Source organism: Pagrus pagrus (assembly GCF_965226575.1).
Source record: "Pagrus pagrus genome assembly, chromosome: 7".
In the NCBI taxonomy this organism is placed as follows: domain Eukaryota; kingdom Metazoa; phylum Chordata; class Actinopteri; order Spariformes; family Sparidae; genus Pagrus; species Pagrus pagrus.
Genome location: NC_140191.1, coordinates 5,625,017 through 5,638,681, shown reverse-complemented (window position 1 = coordinate 5,638,681; position 13,665 = coordinate 5,625,017). Strand labels below are relative to the sequence as shown.

General features: G+C 43.4%; 1 protein-coding gene across 2 annotated transcripts in view; it reads right to left on the bottom strand.

Moving 5' to 3' along the window:
• rftn1b (raftlin, lipid raft linker 1b) overlaps positions 1 to 13,665 on the bottom strand; it is a 119,587-nt gene that overhangs the window by 61,777 nt on the left and 44,145 nt on the right. For both annotated transcript variants that reach the window (XM_084358693.1, XM_084358694.1), the window contains exon 3: positions 6,212 to 6,389. In XM_084358693.1, coding sequence (XP_084214819.1) covers positions 6,212 to 6,389 — 178 coding nt within the window. The remainder of the gene's footprint in view (positions 1 to 6,211; positions 6,390 to 13,665) is intronic.

Below are 13,665 nucleotides of genomic sequence, written 5' to 3'. Positions count from 1 at the left end.
TTGATTTCTGACAGCGCAGGGGAACTGGAGAGGAGATGCTCTGGGTTTTTGGTTTCTCATATTTCTCTGCCTTCATTTTTTTTTCCTGGTGGAGATTTGGATTCCCCTGGGCTGGTGCTGATGTGAGCAGCTGTCTCCACGGTGACAGACGCCGGAGATAAAGCCCGTGCCCCGCTTTCGGTCAGGGCCATCAAAGGATAGTAGACTCCTCTGCCCTTTTCACTCAATCTCTCTCTCTCTTTCTCCCTCTCTCCTTTTTTTTTATCCTATATTCAGCCTCCTTCTGTCTTCCCCTCTCTACTTCTTCACACTCCAACTGTGATTTTCTTTTCCTTCCTCGCTTCCCCCTCATGGTGTCTTTTCCTCCAAAGCAAGGCAAGCATGTCTTTTTCTAAAAAAAGGAGTGATGCGGTCCATTCAGCTGTGATCTTTTCATACGGAATCGATATTTCTGTTTTGCAGTGTTTGGACTGTTACGAATGTCTGGGCATGCTGAAAGTGAACCCGAGGTGTTCCACACAACAGCATGGGAGGTGATTACTAATGGACACAATCTGCAGGAAGGGAGGGCGCATAAGGTGCCGTGCATTACAACTACGTGACCTTCTAAAACGTCTGCCTTGTTTTCACCCCACAATAGGTGCATTATAGTCGGCGGCTTTATGCATTTACCAAGTGGGTGAAAGTAATGGGAGTAATTTCAGGCATCCAGGGCGCTAAAAGTAAAAAGTCACGATCATTTTCTGCACAGACAACGGTAGCTGGCAGCTCCAAGGATTCGTCGGTATAAAAGATGAACAACTGGCTTTGAAAACGTCTGGTTCTTTGATAAGGAGTCAAAGGTGCACGCCTGCATTCATGAAAAACATAAGGAGAGATGTCGACTACGATTCCCAACTGTTTCAGTAAGAAACAATCAGTCACTGATCTGCTAATGCTGAGCTGAAGCTAAAGATTAGACGCTGTACAGTAGAAACCTGGTTAAACATTTAGCAGTTTCAGTCAGATCGCTTGCAGATTCTTGGATTAAATCAGAAAGTGTCGTTCTCTGTTTTTACCCCGACGGCAACGACGAAAAGTTCTGACTTGGCTTCCGCACTGTTTCACACTTTCTTCTCAGTAGTAATGTCTGCCGGGCCTCAGCGGTACTGTCGTATCGAGAGCCATCTGCTGCACCAAAACATGATTTCTGATAAAATTGGTGAAAGTATTTAAAACTGAATCAAGCTATGGCACTTTTCAATGTGCAGAGGAACATAACTGATTTCATTTAAAGGATATTTTCAAATGGGAATGTAAAGCTGTATACTAGAACTTAAAGTAAATAGCGCTTCCTATCGAAGCCCCACAACATTTCTATACACTCACACACCGATGCAACAGCCAGTATCTTGCTCGACATGCGGCTGGAGCCGGAGATTGAACTGCCACCCCTCCGATTAGTGGACAACCTGCTCTAACTCCTGAGCCACAGCAGCTCCAAGCATATTACGATTTTTATCCTTGACTCAGGTGGAAAAGTTGCCTTTTCAAAAAGAGATGATGGAGTTTTTGTGTAAGCCCTGCTGGTGCTTCTTCTATACCATCTCCATCTCCATCACCGTAACAGCTGATAAAAACACCACGACCACATGGATAGAAGGAGACAAAAAAAAGCCATCTCAGGTTGGGGGAAGTGAAAGAAAAGCTGTGATTAATCAGTCACGTCTTCTATATTTTCACATGAAGGCAGCTGATGGAAACACACACTGATTTGCATGAAAGTTTCAGAAATGTGCCCGAAACTTACAAACACTTCTGAAGAAAAATGACTTTCACTGTCTCATGTGACCGTGTGTGTGATGACTGTATGACTTAACTAGAAAAACCGTAGGGAGCAAATCAGGGTGGATAGGGGGGCTAAAGTAATTGACTGCCAACAGTCACAATCGCTCCTAGCCTCACCCAGGAACTACAAAAAAGTTATTAACTGGTTATGAAACAAAGCGATGCCTTTATTTGACCTGTATATGATTTTTTATGGTGGAGTGCTGAGGATGACTCTGACGGTCTCACAGCCTGAAGAAAGGACGAAGCTTTTCATTGTTTCTCCAACGTCACGTTGCGGTTTTTAATCTTGCGTAGCCCCAAGTACAGACATTACCTCATCGCATGCATTCTGCAAACAGCAATAAAAATGGTGTCGCCGCTATCTTTCACTTGCTTCCAAAACAAATGCACAAGCCAGGCAGATCAAGATCTTTACGACGCGAGGCGGCGGACCTCACACAGCTTTCGTCCGCGGGAGCTGCCAGGATTAACAAACACTGGACGTTCCTTGAAGCTGCTGCAACCCAACATTAACCGTAGAGGTGACAGATCATAAAAATGTTAAAGCGTTCTTGTAATTGCGATGTGCAGCAGGGAGAAGGTGGAAGTCACTGACAAGAAGCCTTTTTTGTCAGTAAGGCATGGCAAGACATAATGAAAAGGGAACAGGACTAATGAGCGTCACTCATTCAACATTTACTTTTTAAATTACAAGAAAAATAATTCCATGTGAAACTCTGGCGAACGAAGATGCCTCAGATAAAACAGAACTGGATGTGAGGAGTAAAACTCTACGGCAACAAGTTTTTAAAATACTTTTTTTTCTCCTCTGTCACAGACGCTTGCGTTTTCTCCCCTGCGGCTGTCAGGTGATTGACAGGAAGCGAGGCATATCCTAACTCCGGCAAAATTAACAGCGAATAACGATTAAACAGAAAGTTTGACGAAACCCAAATTAAGTTGTCAGGTCTGCTGTGAGGAATTATCTCACGCTGTGGAGGTTGCTTCCTCACGCTGTACGACAAGGAAAACCTGTAGTTTCTCCTGGAGAGAGGAAAACAAACCCCGATATCTCCAACAAACACCGGCGTGGACGAGGGGAAGGGAAACAGGAGCACGTTAGACTGTTGGCACTGACTTGAAAACAGTTTCTTACCTCAGGACACAATTTCCGCTCACTCTCATTGCACCTAAGAATTTAAATTATCACCAGCATACAATACCACAAACCAATTAATTGCTCTCCTTCTAATTTATTACTTTTTGAATGAATTATTTTAGCTTCACTTATGTTTTCTGTATTGCTCTCTTTCCCTGTATTATAGTCTTCTTCTTCTTCTTCTACTTTGAATCCTTACATTTTCTCTTTGCTCTCCCATGAGGATCAACAAAGTTTTCATCTTATCTTATCTTAAATTCATCTTTTCTCCAAATTCCCTCTGGTCATCCTCCCCTCCGCCTTCTGAATCTCATCCCTGAGCCTCTATTCATTAATTTTTCTGAAAACAACAACAACAACAACAAAAGCCCTCCACAGTAAGTCTCTCTTTAGTATTTATTTTATGTCTTCTGTGCCGTTTATGTTACATGATCAGTCTGTGGTTGCAGCAGAGCTGTCAGTGCACAGCGGCTCTGATTATTACGCTCCTTACTCTTGGTTGCTCGTAATATCGGGTATTGGTTTTCTGCAGTTATTGTACTGTCGCTGTGGGTGAGAGCTTTAGCTAAATGACTGAGATGTCAATGTAGATTAGTAGCTGTGGTGTTGTGCTTATGCTCAGCAGTGAAGAAATTACAGAAATGGTTTGTCTGCGTTTCTGAAATGTGTTTTAAGCTGCGAGGGATTCGTGGTGGATTCTGCTGTGGAGGAGCAGAGAGTAGGATTTATCCAGTACAAGGACACACACACACACACACACACACACGCACATACAGCTACATACCATATGCACAAAGACGGAGCAAATGGAAAATGCTCAGCCTAGTCACCATAATAAAATGTTGGTAGCTTTTGTTTCTGCAAACCTTGGAGACATTTCAATTTGAACATCTCGCATGATGCACCATGCTGACTTTTATAACATACGTGTTGCGTCATGTTTACATGGCATGTATATGAGCAGACTTTCAAGCCAGGAGGTGACGGGACAACAGTGTTTTAAACGGGATGTCAGGACATTTCAGACAGAACCGGGTATTTAAACGAGCCGTGTTTGTGGTGACAAAACTAGATGATTTGAAAAGACATCAGGACATTTCCAGACCTGTTTGTGGTGACAGAACTGGGTGCTTCGTAAAGAAATGTAAAGTGTCAACATATCTGTGGTTTGCAGAAATGTGCATTGCCAACATTTAATTTGATGATTTAAAACTCAAGTCCATATGCAAACCTCAGAAAACAAACCAAAGAAGAGTGAGGTCTAAGAACTGGATCTCTTCAGACAGAGGCGAGACACTCTCATGCACACACACACACACACACACAGCAGACAGACCCCATCACACACATCCGTGCCCTGCAGCCGGGGAACATTGTTTTGGTAAACAGGCCTGGACGTTCCACCGGACTTCAGAGCCAGACAGAACAGCCACTGGGGCTTCAGATGCTGGACTCCGCCTGTCTGCATGTCACTGCTGCCAAGGAGGAAAAACTTCTCCTCGTGGCATCAATCTTTTTGATTGTCATGTTTTTTTTACTTGAACTGACTTTACAGCTCAAATTCCTGAAAGAGCTGATCAGTTTCCGTGACCCCTTCGCTGTCAGTCAGACCCAAAAACCTCAAAACCTGAGGATGTGTTTTCCCAAAAGCTGAAGTCTGATGTAGTCTAGCGAAAGGGATTTTTTAAGAAGGATTCAGACCAGACAAAACCTCCACCCTCCGCCCTCTACCACCCCCCTACATGCCCTTCTACCACCCTTGGAGCCGCTCCCTGGCGCCCTTCCCTGACCGAAAAAAGACACCCCCACCCCCACAGTTCCCAGGACAGAGGGGCTTGGGCACAGGGCTGGAGGGCAGATGTAGGGGGCGGCGGTGACTTTGGGCCATGCAGCCGGTTTTGGCCGGAGCGTTGAAAGAGCGGGAGATGGACGATTGAGATTATTGCTGACTCACGTCCAAATACAGCTGCCCACATGACAGCTTGCAGAGCCGCAAGCAGATGTTGTGATGCTCGCGTGTAGACGCTGGAGCGGCACTGAAAGGTTGTACGACTGATATGAAATACAACATAATCACTGCTGTTATTTGTAGGTGGCGGCCATAGTGTGATCTCTCTGCTCGCATGTATCCCACATTACTAACATAAAAAGTAGCTGTTAACATTTATAATCATTATATAAATCATAGCCAGCAAGGCATTTATTTTTTTTGTACCGTTGAACACATGAAGATAAATCAAACCTGATTCCCATCAAGTGTTTTTCTGCATAATTGCACCAATTAAGGTTCATCAGTAATCAACATATTTTCTTAAGGGGCTCTAATGGCTACACTATTTTGTGGTCTCAGTCTCAAGGGTGAAGCTAAGATGTCTGAGGCCCTTGGAAGACGATTACCTCCGGGTCTGCCCCCCGCCTCTGTTTAGTAAAATAAATGTATTTTAATGAGGGCTCTCTTTCTTTCACCCCCGCTAATGACAGTGTGGCTGATTCCTGAAAAAGAGACACAACAATCTGTGTGAACCGGTGGGCTGCAAATACATTTAGTGAAAAATGTGTTAATAATCCTTAAAACTGCATCGTTCAGTGTCCTCTTTCTGGAGAAAACTCAGAATTTTAATATTTACAATATTAATGCGGTAATAATACAAATTATTTTTTCCATAACTGAATAAACAAGCTGTTCTCGGAAGGGAAATAATATCCAGAACACTGTTCTCGAAAGGTGGCAGGGTCCGCCGAATGTAAACAAAGTAAAACGGTGTGAAACTGTGTTGTCCTTTAAGCTCAGGTTGTTTATTCAGTCATGAAAGAAAAGAGGGTCTGTTGATTTTGTTTGTTTAGGTGTTAAAACAATCGGTCAGTGAAGATCTTTCGCTTCTGGTTAAAATTTCTCCCCCCAAACTACGTAGTGCACCTTTAAACTGATCTTTTGTTTTTAAAAATCTGGTTATTTCTCTGTAAATATCTGTAGAGGACATTAGCAATTAGCCCGAAGCACCACAATTATACTGAGCATGGCCTTAATCTTCCTTGAGCAGACAACGTAATGAAAATACTTTACTTTTCACTGGTACACAGCCGCCGTCTTTGACCTTTAACGACTAAATCGTCTGGAGGAACTGTAGGTGGATGTTCTCCATTAGCCTTAACCTGGTGGGAACTAATGTTTTGACCCTTTCCTCCATTATAAATGCAATACGTATTTAATGGTGGCAAAAATCCCACTCGTGTGGCTCTTACCCGTCGTTGAGTCGGACCAGTATGGCCCGGTAGAGCTGGTGCTGAGGGCTGTTGGACTCTGGACCGCAGGGGTGGATGAACGGGTGAACGGAGGCCAGGACGAAGCCTTGCTGGTAGAGCTCCTGCAGCTGGCCCGGCAGCTCGCGCACCGACGAGAGACGCAGCGTGGACGTCCCACCTGAGAGACAAACAGAGAGAAAAACGTGTGAGACAAGACAATTTGGATGTGGAAAGACTGAAAAGGTCATCGTGTATTTATCTGGACACATCTTTGCTGATTTTGCATTAAACTTTGTCAGGAAATTTAACATTTTCTTGCTCATCAAACACGGTAAGTGGAGTGTTTCTGGTTCCCATGTTTGAGGTCAAAGATCATGTTCGTAATGCACTTCTTCTTCTTCTTCTTCTTCTTCTTCTTCTTCTGTTTATTCTAAAGAAATCACTGCTGAGTCTCCAAACTAAATCACTTTAACAGAAGATTTTTCTCAGAACAAAAAAAAGAGAACAAGGAGGTTAAACTCGATTTCCTGCAGCATGAATCACTTTCAACTGGAAACAGCTCAGACGACATTAACCGCCACGATGTCTCATAGACCTGGCTGGCGTCACCTGGTGAGTGTTTGAGTGAGGGAGGTTTTAAGAGGATGACATGGTATAAATAGGAGCGGGACATCTTGTGGGTTTGGCACTTTTAATTTTATGTTTGAAAATATATAATAATATAAAACTAAAAAAACAATAGCACACATACGCACAGTAGAAACATATTCAATTAGAGGTTGTTTTACAACACATTGACAACTGTCTCCGGTATTTGAGTGACAAGGAAGAGCAAAGGATCAGATGATGTAAGCCATGTTATCATCAACCCAATGTTTCGTCCTCCATGTTTCATATGTTGGCAGCTCGTGTACCAAAACTCGGTTCTCTAACTTTCTGCGTTGTTGCCCCGACTTTGAGGGGGTGGTCATGTGAATATTTTGAATGCACTATCATATCCCTCTGTTTAAAATAACCGCGCTATGAACTGTGGGTAATTCCCTTGGCCAAAGTGTGCAGAAATGTGGAGCCAAAAAGGGCTCGAAGTGTCTGCAGAGAGAGCCCTCATGCACTTGACTATTTGACAGCCCTAAACCCTCGCTGACTCACCGGGAACATGCCCGGGATCGTGTCTCTCTTTAACACCTGCCTTTTCATTGACCTGTCCAGACTTTATCATTCCCCACCTGTCCACCAGATGCCCTCAGACTTCCCCTCCATTTGCCAATCACCTGATCCTGCTCCTCTCTGCACACCTGCCCCACACTTCCTCGCTGACACCTGGCCCCTTGTTCCCTGATACGGTCCCAACATGCTGCCTGTTGCTGAAAGTCTCCTGAAAGTGTTTTTTTTTTCTCTCTTTACCGAAACCTCAACTGAAGGATCTTTTAATTCTGTTCTGCTCTGTCTGTCGTTTTCCTCGCTGCTGCAGCACGAAGTGACATTTACAGCCGAGAACAGTTTATTACTTTAGATGTTCCAGGATTCACGCTGCTCTGCAAAAATCCCTGCATTCAGTTTCAGGTGACTCTGAGTAAACTGAGAAAATGAAACCGCATGGGAAACATTTTCCACTGCAGTTTCTAAGCATCTGAACTATTTCTGTCACGCTATGCAAATGACAGAAATGTAAATTCTGTATCACAGCTGTTAGCCTCGTTTTGATTTCTTCCGTTTAATTAATGCGGGAGGTCTTTATTGTTGCAGAAAGGTTTCTGGTGCAGCTACACCTGCCTGACTTCACTCATCTTTAATGATAATACCGCGCAGCGCAGCCGAGATGAAATGAAGAGGCACCAAACTGGTAGACGAGAAGGAAAATTGCTTTCCAAAGACAGAAAAAAACACAACAACATGTGAAGATTTGCAATTCAGATACCAACACTGATTTTTAGAGTCATTCCCAGTTTGTTTTGGCAATTAGCATCACGCTTTTCGCTCCATCCCTTCAATCTGGGAGTTAATAAGAGTGGATCAAAATCCAATCAGAGCTGATTGCTTAGGCTCTGTATCACAGCAGCTCTCTATATTCTGACACTTACTTTGATTCCCTCTCAGCTCAACTTAACTGTCCAAGGAGAGTGGACAGGGGCCTGACATTAATGAGCTGCAATCAGCGTGTGGCCTTCTGTTCAAAAAGACGAACGTTGGGGACGAAGTTGCTGTGCAAAGCTCGTCCTCGGCAGTATTTCCTCCCCACACCGCCCCGAAGGGGAGAAAACCTGCCGCAGACAGCCGCCGGTGACGGGCTGGTTCAGGGAGCAACCAGCTGTGTTACAACAAACCACACACAGCTTCTGTCAGGCAACATCAGCCAATCAAGACATATGGTAATGAGTTGGGGGGGGGAAGGGAGAGTGGTTCTGGTTCAGGAATGGGAGCAATTAGATTAGAAAATGGAAGGAGAGGAGGATGGACAGGAACGACGGAGGAAGAAACGAAAGTTAGAGAGGCCGCGACCAGAGACGGCGCTTGGACCCAGATGTACGACGGCTGGGATCCCAGCAGTGCGCTGTACGAGGCGACATTTACTGAGGGCCAAACAGCTGGGGCACGTGGGAGAGCGCCAAGACAAAGAGCTGGATGCAAAACGGGAGACCAGGGAGGAGGAGGAGGAGGAGAGAGAGGGAGAGGAGGTCTGGTTGTCTGTGCGAGCTGTCACGAGACGTGGGAAATGCCGTTTTGGTTAATTAGAGTCAATGAGACTATACAGAAGGAAAGGTTCAGATCCATGGGAAAAGTCACGGTACAGAAGTTCACTGGGAGGTCAGAGGGAGGGCGAGTGTGGGTGGAGCAGACTGGCAAAGAGATGCCAGTGGTGTTTTCTAACTGTGTGTGTGTGTGTCAGGCTAACACGACTTTCACTTTATAACAGTGAGGCCCATGACGAGGCAGGAAAAGCAGCCTTAAGGTTCATTTTGATACTTTACTTACTGGTTTATTTACTCCACTACATTTATGTGTTAACTTTGGTCGAGGTCACTTTGTACATTTAGTTTAATGACACATAATATAATCAAGTTGGATGTAATATTACAGATTATGATCAAGCTTTATTGATCCCCAAAGGGAAAATTAAGTAGTTAAACCACTTATATCCACTTCAACATAAAGCAATGAACACATAAATACATCAATCTTTATAATCCTATAACATAATAAACCTTATTCTGAAATATGGGTGGTACTTTAAGTATACTTTGACGCTAATGCAGAAAAATTAAATGCTTGACATTCTGAGTCTCTCTTCTGGGGACTGACTGATTATCAGGGCTGATATTCAGCACTTCTGTGATTATCTGTATCTGTGTTTGTTGTATCTGATTGCCAATAAAACTAATTAGTTTTAGTTTTTAATGCACTACTTTGGCTCTGGTGCAGCATCTTCCCTCTCTCTCTGTAGTCATCTCTCTGTGGTCTCACTCACTGTCCCGCCCACAACGGTATCAGACCGGTTACACGTCACAAGTAATATCCTATCAACACTGAATCATCAGAATCTGCAACGTAACCGCAACTAAATTTATCAAATAAATGAAGTGTAAAGTGCAGACAATGGAGATACTTAACCAAAGTACCTGAGTACTTGAGTATATTGTACTGTTGTTACATTCCATCACTGGTTACTGTAAATTATGACACTAACATTTTATTTTTTACTGCAAATATATATTTGTTATTGCTACTTTTACTTAAGTACAATATCTGAACAGATGTGAACAAGTTGTTTTCCCCGACGATGCAACACGAAGGCATCGGGGGTCAAATTCAGATCAGTCGTTCATCCATCATTTAAACTCCTGACACCAAGCGGCACGCTTTCACACATCCTGAGTGTTGTCGCTTGTTCGGTGTTAAAGGCTTTAAAGCGTGTAAAGCGGTTCTGCACAACATCTGTGACGTTTATAACATTTGGCCTGGGAAAATGCTGCTTTTAGGTTAACAAGCTCCCGTGTCACAGTGATAGTAACATGTGGATCTGCTCCACATGTATGTATGTATAATTCTGCATGTGTTTCTTCTGTTTGTTGTTGATTTTGCTGCATGACTTTATCTTTATATTCTGTGATTTATCTCAGAAGAGATCGAGACGTTCTGTAGTGCACGTGCTTCATATGATTGTGGGTGTAAATTAATTTGAATAATCATCTTGATTATTGAGGGAGAAGCATTATTATATGCACATCACTCAAAGGCTCAGCACTAAACCAACTTGTTTGCTTTTGTAGCGTCTTCAGACTGAGCGCTAAAGCAAATATTGGCATAATTACATGTACTGTACAGTCGATGCTAAGGGTGGACGGGTGCATCCGTGTGAGCTGAAAATATTTCACCGTCAGTGAGAAGTCTGAACTAATCTGAAGAAGAAAAGGAGAGCTGTCTGCAGGCACGTCTGGAGATCAGAGGCTGAGCTGCCGCACGAACACAGCCAGAGGTGGCAGTAAACACAGGACATCTCTACCGGCCTATTCTGTGCAAAGCTGACTGAAGCTCACGTCATACTGATACAGTTCCCGGGTCTTGTGATGCTGGGAAGGCGACGTGCAGTGACGCAAAATAAAAGCAATCAATAATTCCCCTTTAATGCATTAAAGCTAAAGTAACGAGACTATTTTGAAAATGTAAGGAGTAGAAAGATATTTGTGTTCAAATGTAGGAAGTAGAAGTAAAAGGTGTCAGAAAACAATATTCAAGTGAAGTACAGATACCTGAAGAAAGTATTTGTATTCGTAACTTCCCACCTACACCTGCAGCTGCTGTTTGTACAGTCATACTCACTCACTAGCGATCAGATTCGAGTGAATAAAGAGAATAGTTCCACACTTTTCCTTTAAGTGTCTCTGAGCTGTTAAAAAAAAGAGGAAACATCAGGTTGCATCTCTAATCTGATTTGTCTCTTTTCAATAATTGATTACAGCTGTTATTCTTCATGAATGAGATTATTGTAATCCTTCTACATTGAATCTGTCACTTCCTTTACACCTTGACAAACCTCCTCTTCCCCCCCCCCGGCAGTCAGATTCACCCAAAGCTCATGTGTGTGACATTGTTCAACCATTTCGTGCAGGCTGTAACGCAGTGATGTGGCGTGTTTTCATCTCGCCACACTACATCATCAGGAATGCAATAGAAGAAGAAGAAGAAGAAGAAGAAGAAGAAGAAGAAGAAGAAGAAGAAGAAGAAGAAGAAGAAGGAGAAAAAAAAAGGATTTCTGGAACAAGCCTGCTAGCGCCAATCAAGAGGCAGCTCCTGTGATGTAGCTAGAGAGCTGATTCAGTTTCGGATCCCAAACTCTTCCTCCGGGGCACAAATCCAGAGGTTCATTGTGAAACCACGAAAGAAGCAGAAGAGGAAGAGAGAGGGAGAAAGGAAAAAAAAAAAAAAAAAATCATATGCTGTCCCCTCGGGCCGACTGAGTGCTTTGGCTAAAAATACTCCAAATTTCTCAATCACACTCTGTCCTACTGCGCCACAATGCAGGAGCTTTAGAAGTTAAAAGGCATGGAGGAATTAACACAAAGAAATAGGCCGCCATAGCAAACGGGCGAAACGTATTCTGCTCCCCCTCCCTCCCTTTCTTCTCCCGCGTCCTCCACCGCTGGCTGCCTTTAGAAATGGAATTAATCCTTCTGTGATCTGTGATTTTGTTTTTTTTTTTCCTCTCCTTCCCTCTTCATTTCGGTGCGACACGAACACCCTGTCCTCTCCCCAGAGGGAAGCTATCGCATGTGCGCACGATTCACGAGGCGCTAGATATTAAGTAGAAAATGAAACCGTCTTTGCTTGCTCTCTGATCCCCTTAGTTGAGATGAGTAAATAAGGAATGGTTTCAATTAGGCAGTGGGAACACAGCCGCTGGCTACCTCTTAAGTTTGCTTTTATCGCTGTGTGAGCTGCTAATAATCTCATCCAGAGGCCTTTAAGTACACTGGCTGTACATTTATTTATGATAACAAATTTTATTTATCATGCCGTCCCCGGAGCAAAGTGTTGCCCAGTGTGCTGAATCTCATGCTGTTGTACGGATGTTTACTACGGCGACGATGCCCCTGAAACCGTTTTATCCGAGGAGGATCTCTTTGTTTGCGTAGATGAGAGCAAATTAGCTGCCGTGCAAACCGCTGCATGCAAGTGTCAGCGTTGATGTTTGATAGTGCGAAATATTTGGGCCGTTTGAAGGAGTCTGCGGTTGATCAGACAGGCGATCTGGTAAACCCTACATGGCAAACTGGCAGCCAATTACTTCGTCCGTCTTTTTGTTTACCCTGGAAGTAAATTCTCGCAACGTTTCAACAGAGAAGAGCTCCTAAAACTCACAGGAACAAATCGCTTCGTGACAAATAATGAGAAAAAAAAAAAAAAAAGCGGGAGCTTCTGGCTGACAACCAACAAATTGGTTTTCTGGAAAATTGTGTTAGCGCAGAGCCGTCAAACAGACACCGCCATTAAACACAGAGGAGGGGAAGCAACAGAGGGGGGAATGTATGTATGTATGAATGTATGAGGAGGCAGTGACAGTCGTATCTGCAGGCTAATGGAAAGATGTACCATCGGCTGCTCGCTGCTCATGTTTGATGACAGATCAGCGGTCAGAATGACTTTTGTGTTGTTTGAGCGTCAGGAGTCGTTTATATCAAGCGATCACTGCAACATTACAGGTAAAACAACGGCGCCATTTAAAGTGTTAAACAAGATGTGATGTCTTCGTCGTCCTCTTGATTCTCTGGCGATGCTGTTTGAGACGTTCGCTGTCTTTTTCCACTTCAGATAAACCCATAGCATGTTACAACAGCCACAGCAGAGTCAGCTGGTAATGTTTTCGCCTTGTGAGTCTGTGTGTGTGTCATTGTGGCCAAACGCAGCTCTGGAGACACTTATTGTTGTGTTGAACTACCACAGTCTGAACACTGACAGATTTTATTGGACGATGTGATACAGCTGTGTTGATCTTGTTCCTTGAATATAATAAACCAATCATGTTTTAGTAAGAGTTTAGCGTAGTTGTCCTTTAAAACATGTGTTTAACATTGTGAAAGGGTTTATTTCAACCAAACCATGTTTTCCTAAACCTAACCAAGTATTTCCGTAACCTAAACCTAAGTCAAGTTCCCTAAACCGGATCAAAGAGCAACAGAAAACTGAAAAGAAATGGAAAATAATAAGTAAACTGAGTGTGAAGAGTGAAGTGAGCAGTATAATAATATATATATACCGACTGAGTGAGACTTCTACACATAAAGCAACCTTATGCAAGTTTTTACCTTAAAATTACAGCTTCAAAATCATTTTTGATGGTACAGTGTCTTGTAATAAGGTGTATGGTGTCTCTGTCTCAGCCACTCTGATCTCTTGTTCACAGCGTCACACGTTGAATTCAACACGTAACACTGTTCTGATGTAATGTGTTTTGTTTG